The following is a 19770-nucleotide window of genomic DNA, read 5'->3' as shown; positions in this document are numbered from 1 at the left end:
CGGTTGTGTGTTTGATTGTCTTTTCTGATAGTCTAAAACTTTGTGTGACTGTGTTTGAAGCCTGTTGGAGCTGCAACCAGACACACAATATAAACCTTTTCAGGGAGAAACCTTGACGACTTGCTGCATAGCCTGACAGTGAGACAAAGACATGTCTATAGTCTGCAGTAGAGATACCTGGTTACTACTTTTGAGCAACTTCCCAACCACCATGTGTATGAGGGATCTAAATGGATAACAAACAGGCTGAAAAATCAACACATTCTCATTCCCAGCTGGTTACATACATACATACGCTTGGTCAAGAGCCTCTCGTGTCAGTGTATAAGACATAGGGTCATCACTTTTTTTTTACACAGGGCACTGTGACGCAGATGCATTTAGTCAATAGCCTTTCAGCAGTTAGTCACCATTTAGTCAATGGTAAATGCATTCCATAATGCTGGGTTATCAACAACTATGGCAATGCTCTTTTTTTTAAATTTCTTTTAGGCCTGTCTTTATTTTTACTTACACTTATTATTTTTTCTATTTTCATTTGTTATGCCTCAAAAGGACATAAACTGAGGCATTAAAAGTACTTGTTGGAGGTGAGGAAAACATCATGGTTGGGCACTGAAATAGCACAATAATATGAATTTTTACTGATGAAAGCTTCTCCAACATGTTTTACTTTGCTATGACAACCCATCCCATGACTGGAACTTTACCAGGTGAAGAAACCCTGCACATCCTAAAATGATGCTTTGGGGGTACCCTTTGAGTTGCAAACCAATACAGCAAGCTCCTGAACAAGTGTCAGTATGTGACAAATTGGGAATGGGAACAAATTGAAATAGGTTCCATATGGGATAGTTCCCTGTGTTGGTCTTAGCAGGATCACCAATATGTTCGCATGGGCTCGAAATTAGGAGTTAAATCATATTTGAATTTAACAAAAACACAATGTGTGGCCCACTTATCACCCAGTGCAATCTACTATTGGCAATAGGTAACCCATAGCTAATCCCATACATTCTGGTAAAGAGTTTTCCAATCATTCATTACCCACATTTTTAAAAAGGCATTTGGATGACATCTGTTGGGGGAATATAGACGTAAAATAGCCTTCTGGCTCACTCTAGTGCATTTACAGTTATGTCTATCAATGTCTGTCCCTGTCAAAGAAGTTACTAAATAAACATGGGTCCCATATGAGCAGATGACACGAATCTTCCTTTTAACCCTAAACTCAACCTGAACTACCTATATTCTACTCATTAGACTTCATGGTGTTTCAAAAATTAAGATCATTCATCTGATTTTGCAAAAACTTTGTTGGATCTGCCATGAGCAATCTCACTATTGCTGGTATTTTTGCAAAAGAACCACAAGTGCCATCATGTTGCTGCAACCCACTCGTAAAAAGTTCATTTGGAGGTTTAATTGTGTCTTACTAATGGTGGTTTATGTAACCTCAGAGATGAGGAGCAAGTGGATAACAGAAGTCAGGTGGAGCTCACATCTCTCTAACTTCATGCCTCCATATCCCCCAGTTTGTACTGTTCAGCTCTAAACAAATTATTAGATTCTTCCCATCCGCTTCATCATATGTGCTATAACCAAATACTGTGAGATCAAATCCCAATGTCTGACAAAACTCATCTTTAGTTCCAAAAATCTTTTAATAGCCATCTCATTTAGATCAAACAATGTTATGATAGGTTTAAAGGAATCAAATCTCAAAGCTTGATGTCCGTCATGTCCATTTGATAAAGGTTGACCCCTGGATATAACTTGCACAGGGTCTAAACAACTTGAAGAAGGAGCAATGTCCTGTAAGGTTCATAAAACTACATTTTAAATGTGAATAACTGAATTGGAATACATATAGTTACAATGTAATTACAGTAATCTCTGAAGACCTTACAGTGTCCATAAACAAACAACAAATAAAATATCAGCCTAAGTTAATTCTGTACAAACAAGCCAAGCCAAAAGAAACATGAGTTTGTTAGATTAGGAAAACACATTTTAAGCATTTTTTTTTTGTTTATAGTGAAGCAGAATTTATATTTCTACTGGTATTTAGCAAAAATAATAAGCACATAAAGCCAAAGTAGAGCAAAGATACTCAAGTAGACTACAATAAATTACACAACACTACATATGTGAGACTGAATGGTTAATTTCAAACAATGCCTAATTTACATTTTGTACCAGTTTTCAGCACATTCACACGCTCACGCATCTGCACAAACCCACACAATCAGGTGCTATATTTGCACTATCAGATAGAAACATTTTGGATAAGTTGGACATCGTTACCATGTATGACTAGTATTTGAGTAAAATTTGCGTCCGTTATGATTTCACAGTAATTCTTTGTGTAAGCGATGTACAAGGCAGTTTAAAGTAAAAACAGTAAAAATACGTCTTCATAATAAGCAATGCTGTATGAGAAATATGTATAAAATAGCTTGATAATTGTAACAATAACACTGCTTTTCTGCTTTTCCCGGAACTCATCTCTGTCCTCCACGAGTTGTATTGTCACTTTTTTCCACAAGAGCAAAATAGATATTACAGAGTAAGAAAAAGCTTCCCATACAAATCCAACTGTATAAACATTATACTAAGTTCTTGCAAGGTAAAGTCCCAAAAAAGCTAAAGTGGGAAATGAAATGCACTTTTTTCTTTTTGACTGCCTTTGAAAATGATTATTATAAAATGACTTTGCAGTTAAACTTCCTATTATGAGAGCGCAAAGGCAGGATGTTGGTGGTTTGACACCTTTGGAAAAGACAGAACAAACATACTCAATCCTATTTTACTTACACATCCTAAATACACCTTTATATTTCATGTTTCATGTATGCCACATTTGCCATCTCCACCTGCCAGGCTATACCCGAGTGGTCGAGTGGGTGCTGGGCAGGCCTGCAGAGCTGTAGCCAGCAGGGAAGGTGCTGTATGGACTCATGTTGGAAAGGCCCATTAGGGAGTTGGGGATCATGGTTATGTTGTTGGGGGTCATCAGAGGGATGTCGTCAGGGGAGCGGCGCTGGCTGAGTGAGTAGCTGGGCGATACATGAAGAGGATTGTGGAGGGCCTCGCATGGGCTCCTTTGCTGAAACGACAGGGTCTCATCTACTGTGTTGGTGTGGCCCGCGTTGTTGCCTTTGCTTTCACGCTGGGGACTGGGCTGCTGGGAGGTTTCCTGCCGACTGCGCTTGTCCTTACGATAGTACAGAGCAGCAAAGGCCAGGACGTTGAGGAACAGCAGTGATGCCCCTACAGCTATGGTGACGCTGAGCTCTGTGGAGTAATCTCTTGGGTTTGGCATGATCAGAGGACCCATCTCTCTCCCACCTTCACCATCACCGTGGGCAGTGGACATAGAAGGTCGACCGGTGCTGCTGGACCTCTTACCACTGGACAGGGTAGGATCCAGAGGGGTGACTTTGGTTGTGGTGGAGGAATAATGGAACATATCGTGGAGGTTGTAGAGATGGGGTACCAGGTGTTTCCAGAAGGCCACTTTGGTGGCACGGTAGTGGTCACGGATGCGAGGCTTCAGGCCAATGTGTAAGTAGAGCTGGTCATAGGGGTCATACTTAGACCAGGCTACCTCCTCAAAGCGGTTGGCCTTGGTGTGGATGAACTTGGTGTCCTGTGGTACTGGCTTGTTTGGATCCCTGTGAACACATCACAGAAGACTTGGATCAGAAGAGACAAATACGTACACCTTCACATTACTCAGACATATGTACTTGAAATGCAATGTTGCCACTTCAAATTGATCAGAAAACAGAAGACTTTTCAGTTAAATGACAATGACGTGAAAAGCTTCGCGAGTTGAAGAACAAAAAATAGGTCAACACAATGTAATACCCTCATCTCTCCTCAAGGGCTCAGCATTCCTTCATTCCTACACACTGTAACAACAGCAGCCTATAGTAACCTGTGCTGTGCTTTGGTTTACTGCTGAGGTCATCCTCCACAAAGAATCAGCATGAAGGGGGACTCAAGCAGTCCATCCACAGAGTCCTCCAACACAGAGAAACCGAGTTAGATGTCTCTGAGCTTCATAAAGACCCAGCAAATCTTTGCCTCAGAAATAAAGCTGCAGAGCCTCAATCTGTTACTTGTTTAGCAGCAGGATTTTATACAAGTTCACATCAGACTGGGGCTTCTCCTGGAAAACATTTATGTACATATATAGTGTATACGCTAGTTGTCTCTGTGTAAAATGAATAAAGTGTCAGATCCCCAGTGAAAAATAAAGACTTTGTTTCAGCATTGCACTAACACCTTATTTAACACCAACACTGTTATTTGGTAGCAGTTCATCATTTTAAGACAAGCAAACACGGATACAGTGTGTATATGATGTCCTGCAAGGTGGAAAATCAACAGAAAAATCTGAACTCTACACTGTTGAAATGTGGTGCTTCTGTTCTACTTTGAGGGGAATTTTTCTGGGAAAGTTTAGTCCACTTATAGGACAGGGTCACTGCAAGTCAATACAAATTTGTTATAAGTGATCACCTCTGCTTTTAAATGATAAAACCTTTCTGTCTTGATTGGAGAAGCCTCTTCCAGGATAACTCCCCCCAGTCCCTCCCCCACACTGCATAAATAAGGTCACTGAATGGCTTGATAATTCACTGGATAATTTAAGAAGTTGGCTTTACTTAAAAACCATAAGTGTGTAAACCTATTGCCTTAAAGAAGTCAAGTTTCAAACAAGATAATAGTAATGGGATGTTACTTGAATTAATTGATGAACTCAAATTGTTCTAATGCCAGCCTCAGTGTGGGGTGTGCTGTGCTGAAGTGCTGCATCGCGGCTGCACAGTTTATCCACACCACTGGCCTCTCTGTTGCAGTGCAGAAACTGCTTACACAGTAGTTTTTCAGCACAGGAATACCTCTGGTAAATGGCCATAAATACAAAGTTTTGTGTAATCACTGTTTGATATGATTTGAAAAGTGAAGAAATGAGAGCTGCCGAGCTGTAACCTGATGGCAGTCACACGCAACTGCTGAAATCAAATGAAAACCATTCATCATCAATCATTGTCATAACAGATAAGACTTTTGTAAACATGTTGCCTACACAGTGAAAGCACATTGAAACTGCAGTTAAAGGTGTGTTATTGCTGGTATGAAGTTAATATGATGACCAAATAATGTTTTTCTCATCTGTTTTGCCGAAAGCGGCTTTCTTCACATGTGAAAAACAGGCACCACCCCAAAGACAGGTGCTGTGTCAGATCTCAACTCAACTGAGCACCTGCGGGGGACCTTTGGCTGAAATGTTAGTCAGCGCGCTTCACCATTATCAAAACACCAAATGAGTAAATATCTTTTGGAAGACTGGTGTTCCCTTCCTGCAGAAGACATCCAGAGACTGCAGAAACAAAGCCAAGATGATGTGAAACTGTTACGGCAACATGTCATAGTCTAATAATTTACTGAGTACCTTTGCCGTGGTTTTCTTTTTCAAATGCCAACTGGTTCTTATTTCTGTGCTGATGCCTAATCTTCCCTTGACTCAAAGTCCCTCGTCTCAATAAAGTTGACTTAGGTTTTTTAACTGCCTTTTTTTGCATCCACATAACACTTTTGTTAAACACAGAGGAACTGCTTTAGAATTTTATGAGAACTGAGCTGTAAATTTTAGGATCCATCACCTTTGGGAAAACTGCCAAAAGTGATGAAACTTTTTTATATGTGTATTCAAAAAGATTTTACAGAAGCCTAAACTTTCTACGGCTTGACATTTAAAAGGGCACAGCTCTCGGCAGTAGAGAGTACAGAACACACACAGATTTGTCGCTGATTTAACTTTGCACTGCCTGACTTTCTTGAAATGGCATTGAGGCATGCACTGAAATAAATGGGTTCACAACACATTTATGCTGAGTTCAAATTGATTACAGGGTGGGAAGCAAACCTAACTAACAGCACATTGTTTCAGTTTTTAGATTTCAAGAAATTCATGTGAATCAATAAAACTGAAGTACAAGTTTTCATGTGGGAGTTAATGTGAACTAAGAAAGGAAAAAATGAGATGAGGCGAACAGACAGGAAAGCGAGAGTTCAGGCTGCATTTAATTAGGAGGCCCCACTTAAGGCTGGATCCAACACTGCAGCCATTTCTAAGACGAGCCAAGAATATGAAATAAGAAATTAAATAGGACTGAAACAATGAGTAAATGAATCAAATTCCTGTGCTTTTCTTGGTTGCTGGACTTGGTGTTACTCACCCACTCTTTGCAAAGTTGGTCCAGTACGTCATAACCACAGCACTAAGCATGATGTCATTCCTGGAGAAGTTGCAGGGGAACAGATCAGTTGGGCCCACCATGGGGATGCCAAATACGTAAGGCAACTCATCACCATGTGCTGAGTCTGACCAAACAGGTTTCATAAGGCTCTGGCAGTGGTGATAAAAGGCGTAGAAGTACGTGGGTGAGCCATAGCGTGCATGTAGGTCAGCTGTTACCACGGATGGCTCCACCCATTGATGGTCAGTGAAGAGGGCAACCAGGGTCTTCCTCCTGGTCTCCGGGTTATCCTTGTCAGCCCAGTCTGTGTACATGAATTTAATTGTCTCCCTCAGGGTGTCCTTGCCCTCTGGGTAGCCATACAAACTGTCCACAAAGTCTGACACGGCAAAGTCAAAGTCACTGCCAGACACACCGTCCTCCAGGTCCATCACGTTCTCCACAAAGCGTAGTCCTTCACCTTGATTTACACCCAGCATTATATCATAGTTAAGAAACTCGCCTTGCTCCATCAAGATCTCAGGGTCATCTGGGATGACGTCTCCATCAATGACAGGACCGAAAGCCACACGGTAGCGGGCAGCCTGGATGTCTTGCTCTACAAGCTCCTTAGCAGTCTTCTTCTGCAGGCAAGACACCATGTCAACTGTGTCCAACACATTGCAGCCAACCCTCTCAGCAAGCATCCGAGTGTACTTGACTGGCTGGTAGTTGACAGCCCAGCTTGACAGCGCTGAACCACTTTGGATGATGGCTCTGTGGAACAGACCTTGGGATGCAAAATGCAGAACAAAAAGACACAAGACAAAAGCTCAGTGGTTAACCCCTCAAAACTGTTACCATTCATAATTTTGGATGTAAATTCATGATCACTTTAGACAAATTGCTATACACACACAGATAAAAGGCTTGTTGCCGCACAAAATGTACGCAGATGAAAGCAAACAAGGTCACATGAGATGTCTTTGATTACTGGTCTGGAGGATAAAAGTAACACAAACAGCAAAGAGAGCAGATCTGATGAGAAGCTGCTCAATACACAGTGGGCAGGGGGAATGAACTTTGTCTCCTCTGTTGCTAATAGATGATCCTCTTATTTGTTTCGTGTGGTGTCTTTTCTATGCAGATCACAGTGAGGGCACGTCAAACTAATGGTCAATTTGCAGCGCCGCTTCGGTGAAGACACGTCTACATTTTCTGCAGTCAGTTATTCACAAACCCACTGTAATTGAGGAATCCTTAATGTGGTGTGTCTAACAAGCTGTGTAGTATACACAGACTGCTGATGTCAACTATACAGTGGCCGGTGTGTGCAGAGGGCTGAATATGCAGTAACCCTGATCCTTTAATGTTGATGCAGTAAACAAGCTGCTTTTTTGAGCTGTTTACACGCACTGCATCTTCTCTGTCTCAGGGGATTTTTTATTTGCTACTTAAATATGACAAAACATATGCATCATTTTAAAATAACACTGTCTTGGGGTATGGACACAACTGTAGCTGGAAAAATGTAGCAACTCTAGCAGCAACTCTAGCAATGTCTTTTATTCCAATTTTGTAGAGCAGCAGCTAGCTTTACTACTTCAAAGACAGCTGGAGGTCTTTGTGCGTTTGCTGTGTCCGAGTGAGTACATCCAATACAAAGCGCACAAAGGGCAGCTGCCGCAGCCTCCCAGGCATGGATGAAAACACACCATTTCTACCCCTCTTGTGATTTTGTCTGGCAATAGTGGGAGAACCAGAGGAACAGCAAAGCAAAGATAAGAGGTCCAATTCCCAGTGGGTCACCCGTAATGAAACGCATACCTTTGCCTTTGAGTCTTGGAATGAAGTCTTTGTGGTGTTTTGGACCATGTTTTAATATTACCTACCATACAGTGAGTTTCAAACACCTGACTGCTGTGGGTTATATGTACCAAATGTACAGATGTTTTATTCATATTCAAACAAACTTAAATTTTCATTTGAACAGTATATTGACTATTGCCGGCATAAAATGAAGGAAGTTGGACAGCAGTGTTTAATTTTAAATGACAGCACTGCCAATATGTCTGTAGAAAAAAGAGATTGAATAATAAATATTGAAATAATTTGAACTTTTTTCTAGTTTGTTTTCATTCTCATTTCAACATGTTATTGGTCTTCATTGAAGCAAAGGAACTGGGTCATTTTTGTTCATTTTGAACCTTGTAGCAAATAACTAATTTGATGCAGAGGGACTGAAATATAAATGAACTGAAATGGTAAAAAGTAATCACAGGTGCACCTGATAACATGCTGAGAACTTTATAATGCCAGTAGGGTCCTATAAGAGCTTCACATTTTAAGGGGCAGAGCTTTTAGTCTGATTAGACTGAGTAGAGGAACAAAAGCAATCACTTACTTAACAAGTACACCCTACCCTCGCATCATAACACTTCATCTCCCTGCCAGACAGCATGGAGCTACACTTGAAACAATGAATGACATTTTAGTAAGGATTAAAAAAAACAAACATACAAATCTATCTGGGAAAATGGAATCTTACATCAAAGGTTCACACATAGTGACATCACATTTACATTGCTGTGCTGGATATGGACTGAATAAACTCCAGGTTGCATATTCTTACCCTCTGAGTGGTGGGACAGTGTTAGCAGACTGACGCAGGAAGCACCGATCCCAGATCCAAAGACTGTGATGCGACCTGGATCTCCACCAAAGTAACCAATGTTTTTACTTATCCAGCGGAGTGCTTGAATCTGATCCAGGAGGCCATAGTTTCCTTTTGCTGCCTGGTCACCTGTACTGAGGAAGCCTTTTGTGTACAGAGAGAAAACAGAGCCAGAGCTGAAGTTAAGCTCTACAGTTTACGGCCTAGCTTTGATCCTACGCTGCAGCCCAGCTGGGCTTCTGAATGAACCATCATCATTTTTCTTCAGGTGTAAATATACCTTTGCTCTCTCCCACTGCGTTTGACTACTTTAGTCAAGTACTTGTAATAGTCCCCAAGCAATGGTACCCTTCGGGATGCAAACAGGGCTCTTCTAATCAACCCTGAATGCCCATCGTAAAATTTATTGTGCACAAATAAATTTCTTGAAATTAATTTCTCAAAACCATACTGATGTTATTGGTGCTCTTTCAATTCATCCTATTACTCCCTCCGTCTAGTCTCATCTGAACACCGTACTGTTTTCAACGTTGAACAGTGTAAATAAAAAACGCTTGACCTTGTGAATGCTGCAGACTTCTGCGCTGCATTTAAATGACTTTACTTTTAATAATGGCAAATTGCTGCTAATCTGTTGTAGATAAATACAGTCTTCAAAGGAATATGGATTTGGTATAAAATAGATTGCGTCAAATAATGACAAAGTTTGATAAGAATTTGCACTGAAACATCCTCTGTAGACCTCAAGGAAGCAACTCAATCTTACCAAGATCTCATGTAGCTAGATTTTTCTGATACATCATTTTTCTCTCATCTCTATTTCTTTCTACAGCAAAAGTGGAAAGGAATGACCATCATTTATTTGCTTAGATCAAACAGGGCTCAAAACTGTCTTTGAACCAAAATTAAAAGTTACTGCACACAGACTGTGTCATCACCTAATATTCCAATTCTGTAATTGAGTGTGACGACAACGACGTTCCCATAGCTGGCTAAAATGCTGCCGTCCATCATGTTGCCGGTGCCTTCCATATATGAGCCTCCATGGATGTAAACCATCACAGGTCGAGCTTCAGAATCCCTTATATCTGTAACATCCACAGACAAACACACACACATATGCTGAACAAATAACAACAGTCATGCAAAGTAGGATTAATAGTTAACTGTTACTAAAACTTTACATTCCAGCTGCTCAGTATGAGACATGAGAGAGAATTGCTAAGAAAATGCGTTTAGAAGCAAGCCGGGGTGGTAGGCCTGTGTTTTGAAAGCTGTAATGACAATAAGAAATGCATGGTAGATACAGTCTGACAAGAGTTATGGTAGAAAAAATCTATGGCCTTAGTTGAGAGAAAAAAAAAGTAAACTTTACAATTCAGTGTATGATATGCATAGCAAAAAACTGCTAGTATGACACAGAAGAGAAACAAGGAAAATTTTACATCTCGTGGTTTGGGGCCAATTCACTATATTGACCTTTGACTGGCTTTTGAAAGAAACTTTATGACAGCTAAGTAGAGACTGCGATCATTGGATACATGAGCATTGCAATAAAGATGTAGCAGTTACTGAAAGGACTGGGACAGTGGTCAGTTCAGGACATGAGATGCAGTAACAGCAAATTTATGTAATCATTAATCTGATAACAAATTTGTTTTCTTTTTCCCCTCAAAATAAGAGCATCAAAGGTGCTTGGTTAATAAGAACTAAGGATTGTAACATCTCTGTGGGTCTAAAAGAATCCATGCATCAAGATTTTGAGCGCTTGAAAAATATACCTTCAGATATATGAGTCTCAGCATGTGAGAAAGCCGCCCCCTTTTTCTTGTGTTGGCTCCCTGGGATTCACATAAGGAAAAAAAAGAAGTACAAAATTCAAGAAAGCATGGTGGTTTTGATGGTGCCTCTTATTTGCTACCAAATCAACCTGTGAGAATCAGGAGAAAAGAGATGCAAATCTGTTTCTTCTAAAAGGTAGATTGAAAGTGCAGCATTGTGATAAGTAAACAAATTGTTGTTCCTTTTTAGACAATAGGAAAGACTAATCTAATGTCCACACACATGCACATAACTGTTACAGGTGCAGTACCTCCTCATGGTAGATAATCATATCTTTGTCTGCGACTTTCATGTCAATTCTTCAGGTAAACCATTGTAGGAAAAAAAATAGGATTGTTTGTTAATGAATGATTAATGACCTCTGAGGAAAAGATAAGACTAAATAGTGTCGATTTCAGCAACATACTCTTTAATTTGCTAAAGGACTGCTGGTGAGAAGTGAAAATGAGAAAAACTGAACATCAGTGAACAAAACAATTAAGACACTAAATGCCTGTGGTGCATTTCTAATTAATGAAGACAGAAAGAAAAGAAAATGTATGAAACAAAATAATAATGTTAATGCCTTTGAAATAAATAAATGTAAAATTTCATTAACCTGAATATGTGCCAGGTTAGGAGGCCTATAAGCTGCACTCAGGAGAGGGGCTTAATAACGTGGGCTGCACCATTTTGGACAGCTACCTCTCATGCAGGCTGTTTATCTGTTGTTGCTATGCTACCGTAGCAAAAAAAACAGTTTCAGAGAGTGGTGTGTTACATATGCAGGCAGAACACAGTTCAACACTCAGTGCTGAATGTTTTGTATTATACTGAAAGCTTGTGGGGGAAGTGATACATTCTCAGAGAACATGTTTAATTAGAAGTCTTAAAGTAATGTGAATTAGGGAAATCTGTTAGTCATCACTGGATCTAGGACAGACAACCTCCTGCTAATCTACAGATTCACAGCACACACACAAAATGCTTCCTCGCTGGTTCGTTTCACAGTTCAAAAATAGGAAAGGATTCAGCATGCGATAGACAGTTGACTCCTGTGCCTCACTAATTGGCCCCCAACAGACACACTGTCTAAACAAAGCAGTGATTTTGTATTATAAAAAAAAAAATGGAAATCTGCCATTGGTAGTTTTCTTCAAAGTAATCTTTACGATTACCTTCGATGCTGTGACAGGAAACACGCTGTGCTATCACCTCAAAAGCTGCTTTGTTTTAATGGACCTCATACTTAAATGACATGTTATCATTTATTGGATGTCTGAACAAGCACATACCTCGTCCATGTTTGCTTGTGCTATACAAAAGGTTAAATCAGCTGCATCACCGTCTACCAACAGCTATCAGATTGATTTCTGTTCATCAGTATGTTGGTGACATGTCAGAAAATGATGGCATTGCTTTGCATGGTAAATCAGCCTTTGGTAGGAGCAGTGACAAAAGCATTTATCAAAGACAGAGTTCATGATGATCACAGGACAATGAGGGCCACAGCGACAGTGTGCAATGAGCATGGAGATTCACCTCTGCCTGTTTTACCACACCAACTCACCATCTTCCGTCGGAGCGTAGATGTTTAAATACAAACAGTCCTCGCTCTGATCCTGAATGTATGTGGCTACTGTGTCCAGGTTATAGGTGAACCATATGGGCATCATGATCTCTGGCACGGTGTTGTGGATATTCTGAGGGCACACGGGCATGAAGTGGGTAGCATTCTTGACGCCTGACCAAGAGGAGGGCTGCTCAGGAGGCATGAAACGCTTCTCACCCACAGGCGGGGCTGCATAGGGGACCCCGAGGTACTGATCAACGGGCCTGAGGACCTCACTGGGCACAGGAACCCTGAGGCCTCGCAGTTTTCCAAACTGGGTTGTGACAGTTGGGTAGAATTTCTGGCTTGTTGCTTTGGTCAACGACCAGCAGGAGCATATTATCCACCAAAGAAGAGCACAGTGGGTGAGGGCTGCAATCCCTTGCTGATGAAGCAGGTGTGCAGGCAACAGATGGCCTCTGAACGTAGCCAGCCACATGGTCTGGACAAGACAGTGCCCTTGCACTATACAAATGCACACTCTGGTGTCTGTTTACCCCCTTTGCACGGACTCTGTCAAACAGACATCACTCACTGAGCCTTTCGATCCAACAGTTATCAAATCCAGATACTCCTCGATCAGGTATGGACCGCCTCCACTTCCCCTGTTCATTGCAGTACATGTGAATCTGGGGAAAAAAGGTGAGATTAAGGGAATTAAAACAGAGAAAATCTGATTATCAGAAAACATAAATCAGATCATATCAAAACAGAAATCCAAATTCTAAATGAGTATAATAAATTGTTCGTAAATATGTTTGCTCGTTTTGAATTTAATGTCAATAATGTGCTTCTAAATTGTTTTGAGTAACTAGTCAAACATTGTAGGAATAGCATTTGCCAGGAAAGAATTTAGGGATTTTGTCATCTATGGCCCTGTACATTAAAAAAGACTTCTGCATGCTGTGGCCAAAACCAATACTAATTGATTTCAAAACCCTTTGCCATGATTCCAAATTGGACTCTGGAATTCTTCTGAAAACTGTTTATAAACATAATTTGCATGTTACACACCACCATGCTAAGAAGAGAACATAAATTAACTAGATCCCGATAATCTGCTGCCTGCTATGGGCACAAGCTCATTAAAAATAGACTCACGATAGAAGCGATGATCGATTGATTTACAAATCAAACTTCGGAATTCTTTTTGGAAATCATGGACTTCACATTCTCTGAGCTAAAGAGGAGACAGACTCATTAGCTTTTCATCAGTGTACGGTCCAAAAGCCAGCATCTGTGACAGTAATGGGATGCACTAGTGCTAATACGATGGTTGCACATCTCATCATAAGGCATCATTAACGTTGAGCAATATGTACAGGTTATGACTATCCAGATGAAATCTTAATCAGAGAAGGTAATGTTTATTTTAGAAGGATAATGCCAAACCACACTTCAGACATATTTCAGCATGGCTCTCTCGTACAACTCCAGGTCTAAAAAGGTTAGAATACTGTGTAAAATGTCATTGAAAAAAAAGATCATGAAGCAATATGTCATTAATAATTCTCATTCTTGTCTGCGGAACATTCCCGGGTCTTCTTGATCATATTTTGTGTTTCATGGTGCACTAAACATTTTAAAATTGGTGAAAGGTCAGTCCAGCACCCCGATACTACAAAGGAATTTATGTAAAAGATGCAGTATGTGGTTTAACATTGTCTTGCTGAAATATGCAAGGCATTCCCTTACATTTCCATAGCTACGGATGTACCCTCATACTGTCAGAAATGCAGGTTTTTGAACTGAGCCGTGATAAGGAGTGGGATGATCGCTCTCCTCTTTAGTATGGAGGGTGTGGTTTGATTAATCTGATCACAAAACAGTTTACCACTTTAACTCAGTCCATTTTACATGAGCTTTGGCCCAAAGGCGATGGAGGTGTTTCCAGATCATGCTCACATATGGAATCTTCTTTGCATGATAGAGCTGTAACCCTGTATTTGTGGATGGCACAAAGAACTGTGATCACAGACACAGATTTCTGGAAGTGTTCCTGAGCCCATGCAGTGATTTCCATGACAGAAGCATGTCTGTTTTTGTTGCAGTGCTGCCCGAGGGCCTCCAATATTTGATGATCTTTTGATGATATCATGTACAGCATATGATGCTATATTTAAAGTCTTGACAATATTATATTAACAAACATTACATTTCTTAGCCTCTGATCATCTTTACTTCTGAGAGACTCTGCCTCTCTAAGATGCTCTTTTTGTATGGAATCATGTTTCTGACCTGTTGCTAATTAACCTAATTAGCTGCTAAATGTTTCTCCACCTGTTTTTCTTTTAATCTTACGTCCCAACCAATATTTCCTACCTGTAGTCAAGACCTATTGCCCAGTGAAAACCATCCCCTCAAAAAACAAAAAAATAAAAAAAACTGGGCTGCTGAAATCGTATATCAAGCAATAACAGTAAATATTTTACTTTCAGTGCTCCGGCAATTGATCCCTTCAGTTCCCAGACCCCTAGAGAGTTTATAAAAGAAGAGGTGATGCAACACGGGAATAAACACACGCATCAGAACTGTTTTACAGCATGTGGCTAACGTCAAATTTAAAATGAGCATGTATTCAAAACACATCATTTCTCAGTTTCAATATTTGATATACTGTCTTTGTGTGTTTTAAATTAACTAAAGGATTTAATTTGATTTTCATTCTACTTTATTTATATAAAGTAGAATTCATATCTAAAAACATAGTTTATCTATAGAGGCTCAACTTTTTGTAAAATGGGCTTGAAACTGTCTGAAATGGCTGAAAGGTAATTCTAAGCTCTACACACATGCTTTTTAAAAAGCATGCTGATAATCTTGTAGAAACATATATAAATCAATAAATTCTGACTTTTATGCATCCGTGAAGGAAGAATCTGAAAAACCTGTTGGCACTTTTTTTGGTTATTTGTACGAGCAAAAAAACAACAAAAAATGAATAAAGACAAACCTTTAATAAACAAGATTAAAAGACACACTTCCGGGGGGGTAAGAGTCTCTGATCTGGTTATGTTTTAGTGTTCAGTGTTTCAAAAACACTGTTTCATGAATAGATTATCTGCATCTTTTTGTCTTTCAGTTAATCTAAGCGATTCTGTCAGTTGCTGACATGAAGATGCATAATGGAAGTGTTGCAAAGTCCCAGAATAAACATGTCTGGTGGGACCTCACAAGCACCAAACCCTCCACATAGAGCAGAGTTATTCCAGGCTAACTGTAAGACTTGAACAACCCTTATAAATTGCAACAGCCAATCTGAGTTAAATATGTGTGCAAAAGCTCCTTTATCTTTTCTTTTTTTTAAATTTCCATCTGTTTTAGTCTATCTTTGCTGGAATTATTCCTTATTTCAACTAACACAAATTGTGACAAAAAGAAATATGAATCTTGACAGATTTGACATAGATTTTAATCTAATTTCCAATGTCCAGGCATTACAATCTTTACAATAATCAAAAATGCTGCCTGACAAATCTGCAAAACTGACACACAATAGAGGCCATAAAATAAATCCTGTTGATTCTACACCAAATTAAATTTTCCCTGATTATGGATATGTTCGTTATTTTGGAGATGATGCTAAAAAATGTCGCCATACATGCAGATAATCTGTTTCACAACCCAAATACAGCCACCAGATTCACTTCTGTGCGATGACAAGAGATAGCTGACGCCTCAATGAAGAGGAGAATATCCAGCAACATGCAGTCTGGAAGTTAAATAAGGAGCCAAATGAAAATGAAAACTCAAACTTGGAGAACTATAGAGAACAATTTGTGCTGTTCTTTCATTAAAAAACTTAGTCAACCAAATTGCATCCCATCTTCTCACTGGCTTGTCAATGAACAAAGCAAAACAAGCTTGTTAACCTAATCAAATGTATTGATGAGTAGGGCCCTTAGCTTTGTCAAACCTGCAGCTACATAGCTCCATTTTTAATCTGATGACCCTATCTATTGAGACAGGGGGCAATTCCCTCTGACTAATACGATCAACTAATTAACCATAGAAGTGATGCTTTTGGCTTCTCTCTGTCCTTAAAACATTAAGTTTCCACTGGTGGCTATGTAAACACAAAAAAAGTTTGAGCTGTCTCTCTTTCACATCTGCAGTGTATCAGCTAATATGAACATCATTACAGTTTGCCTATTTCTGAGTAATGAGACTGATCAGATACATTTCAGACTCACACTATCACAAACGTTCATGCGAAAAATATTGGACTTGCCTGGCCCAGGGCAGGGTTGTCTGCATTAATTAACAGTTATGAATGTTCCCTATGGCCAAAAAAGGACAAGACTCCTTCTATCACCAATCTGTTCTATGACAATGATGTACAGCTCTCAAGACATTAACATGGAAACGATAGGGAACCTGGTTTTCTTTCTCTCTAGATAAGGGCAGACCCTCTGGTTCAAAAGTGACATGGATAATATATCGTTTAATATTACTTGCTTTGTTAAAAAAAACCTGTGGTGAAATCATTATCAGTTATGCAATAATCAGGATGTATTGTGAGTGAGTCGTAGGTAGCTGTCTTCAGATTAAGAAAGAGCCCTGGTAGACGAAAGGGAGAATACATTTAAAAGAGAAAAAACAAGGAAAGACGAGAAAAACACAGCCAAGGCTGCTGTAGATCAAAGGGATAATATGAATTCTTAAAATGAATAGCATTTCTTTTTAAATTACACATGCATGGTATACTTGTATCAGTCGATAGTGTTTTTCCAAGACTGACGTCAAATCAGATCTCTAATTTAATTGGCAGAGCAAAGCTAATGTAGTTTCGTCGATGCCTAATATAAAATACTTTAACTATTTTACTGACATCCATGCAGCAGACCGTGAAAGCAGCTGGATTTCCCCTTTTCCTGCTTCTTCTGCTCTGAGATGGGACAGATGTGGATAAAAGCTTTACAGCCTACACCAAATGGGCCATGTCATAAAAGTGAACCATCACTCAGTCAGGTTTGATACACTGTAAGTTATTGGGCAATTTAGACTGGCATCATGCCCAGAACTAAGCTACTGATATGTCCAAAAATCTTAATGTTTTACAACCATTAATTTTAGTTTAGCAGACTGCTATGCAGCAGCCAGGTATTTACGCATCCCAGTGATTTGGGTGAGAATAACTGGAACTCTTCGCTCTCCTAACCAAAATACTTTAATTTCCATTTGGCTGACTTGATCCCAGTCACACAGCTTTTAAAATGATTGCTATAATCATGTTTCACTCCTACCAATACCATCTCTACACCTACAGCATTGACAGGCACACAATTCAGCACCAATTCACCGCTAATAAAAAATCTGTGGGACAACATCTTATCGATTTGGTACGTAGCCGGGGGGCCCTCGACATGAAAGCAACTGAGAAGGAGCCTAGTATTTCAGACAACAGTACTGGGCTCCCAATGCCCTTGTAATTCGACTGGTGTGGATCAAGTGGATTTCCCAAATTCTCCCCCAAATTTAGCTGTGCAATAAGAGAAGCAGGAAGACACATCTACAAGCGAGCATGTAGGAAGCACTCAGCATAATGATCAGTGCTTCACAAATGAATACAAGGATCCAGACCCACAGAGAAAACCAAGCCACAGCCCACGTAGCATCGGCAAACTGCTGTAGTGTGAGCGATCCTCACATTGTGACTGGGAAGCTTGTTTAATCTAGGTCTATGATGGAAAAAAATATGTCGAGCCACAAAAATGAGCCGCCGTAAGATATCGCTGAGCAATCTCGCTTTAGGTGAAACAATTAAGCCAAATGTCAGTGATCAATCGGGACAGAGATTCCGTTTGTAGAGAAAAAAAATCACAATCATTAGGTTAACTCACCTGCTTTTACAGAGGCTGAAACGCGCTCCATCTCGAGATTTCCTCCATACCATGCCCGTTAGTCACGCTATTAGACAAAGGGATGTGTGTGGAATATCTCCTTGCTTTCAGTATCAAACACAGAGATCTTCGCTCTTATCTGCTGCTTCGCACAGTCTGTGTGCTTTGCGCATTCACGACGCCAAGGTCAGGAGCGCCAACGGTTTTAATGGAGCGCCCACCATACAGATCTCTCTACGGCGCCCACTGCCAGCGCGTTACTAGGCAACCACTGGGATACGCCAGAGCATTAAAATCACCATCCAAAAAGCGACCGATTCCCAATTTAGAGACCATTAACTAACCACCTTACCCTCTGGCAGCAATCCGGTGCTGACATCCATTGTTGAGGGGCCGAACTCATGTGCCACTGACCGCATTAAAAAAGTGAGGCTATTCAAGATGTGTGCAGGCCTGCAAGGAGAAATTATCTTAATTTTCAATACACATACTCTGTCAGAAAGACCTAATAAAACACAAACCACTCTATATATGTTATCCCATTGAGTCATCTCCTTGTACCTGAACAAGCTCTGTTTATTAGGACTGCATTTGAAACGAAAGAAAGCAGTAGGCTACTACTGATGAGCCCCGCAATGACAGCCCTGAAACACAAGGAATTACAGAGAAGAAACACCCCTGCTGAGAGGGAAAATTACAATAGGTGTCAGGAAACTTCTCCGAAACAGGAAAGTTTTTCTTTTTGACAGAGAAAAAAACTAAACGATTGCAGTATACTATAGTCCATGCACTCTTCCAGTTTGGGCTAATTTATGTTACATATTGTCAGAATAAATTTAGAATAAGACCATGAGGGGCACAAAAAAATCTGCACCAATCTGCTATTGAGAAGTCTTTGAGATACCGGGCCAGACACAATCTCTGTCAGGGCAGACATTTTCTCCACATATTCTTTTTTTAATAATGCCCACTGGCCATAGCTGTGATATACAAGTGAGTGGGTGATTTATTTATTTTTTTTACAGTTCTTGGGAGAGATGCTGCCCGATGATGCTTCTTTTAAGCTCAGTTACTGTGGAAAGCTTTTCAAACAAACTAAAATGGGTTGCATTTGCTTTCTGTTGATGTTGGAGGTTTCTTTGACACATACAGTGGGTTTGTAAATCACCTCTAGCATCTAGATCATGGGCCATTTTGCAGGCTATTTTGGTTAATGTGTGAGGATTATTGTAAGCAAGTTAGTCATGTGTTTCCTGTGGCTATGGATCTGCTATCTACCATTATCAAAGATTTTCTTTTTTTTTAATCAGCACTTTTCTGTGTGTGTACTGGGCTTACTAGTTCCCTTGTCACATATGAAAAGTCCAAGTTCATTTGCATTTGGAGACATTTTAATTAAAAACACAATTTCCAGTCCAGATATTTGCAGTCACGGACAGTTTCCACACAAACCCTGAGTGTAGGCTGAATCAGCTTGATTGGGGGATAAAGCAAAAGCAGCTTCCGTGGCCAAGGGTGTGATTAGACATCCAGTTTCCTTTGGTGTGACTAAGAGAAACATGGCAG

At 40.1% G+C, this 19770-nt stretch overlaps 1 protein-coding gene across 2 annotated transcripts; it reads right to left on the bottom strand.

Moving 5' to 3' along the window:
- Positions 1 to 1656: 1656 nt before the first annotated feature.
- nlgn3b (neuroligin 3b) lies at positions 1657 to 18454 on the bottom strand. Of its 2 annotated transcripts, XM_072375412.1 has the most exons (7): positions 18205 to 18454; positions 12320 to 12990; positions 10710 to 10769; positions 9867 to 10016; positions 8887 to 9072; positions 6255 to 7044; positions 1657 to 3677 (listed from the first exon to the last, which is right to left on the bottom strand). In XM_072375412.1, exons 2-7 carry the CDS (start codon positions 12798 to 12800, stop codon positions 2885 to 2887), a joined length of 2460 nt encoding a protein of 819 aa, XP_072231513.1. In that variant the 5' UTR covers positions 12801 to 12990; positions 18205 to 18454; the 3' UTR covers positions 1657 to 2884. The 2 variants fall into 2 exon arrangements, with proteins under 2 accessions (XP_072231513.1, XP_072231514.1); XM_072375413.1 differs by lacking the exon at positions 10710 to 10769.
- Positions 18455 to 19770: the final 1316 nt, after the last annotated feature.

This window comes from Leuresthes tenuis, unplaced genomic scaffold, assembly GCF_036924035.1.
Source record: "Leuresthes tenuis unplaced genomic scaffold, fLeuTen1.0.hap1 SCAF_21, whole genome shotgun sequence".
Lineage (NCBI taxonomy): Eukaryota > Metazoa > Chordata > Actinopteri > Atheriniformes > Atherinopsidae > Leuresthes > Leuresthes tenuis.
The sequence above is the reverse complement of the archived record's forward strand: the minus strand, read 5'-3'. Positions and strand labels throughout refer to the sequence as shown.

What these genes read in the sequence shown, in the direction of transcription:
- nlgn3b (XM_072375412.1), bottom strand. Translation starts at nt 12,800, where the DNA reads ATGTGGCTGGCTACGTTCAGAGGCCATCTGTTGCCTGCACACCTGCTT. An exon ending in TGAGACTCATATATCTGAAG is followed by an intron (nt 10,017 to 10,709) that starts GTATATTTTTCA and finishes TGGATGTTACAG; the next exon opens with ATATAAGGGATTCTGAAGCT. An exon ending in ACTGTCCCACCACTCAGAGG is followed by an intron (nt 7,045 to 8,886) that starts GTAAGAATATGC and finishes TTGCATCCCAAG; the next exon opens with GTCTGTTCCACAGAGCCATC.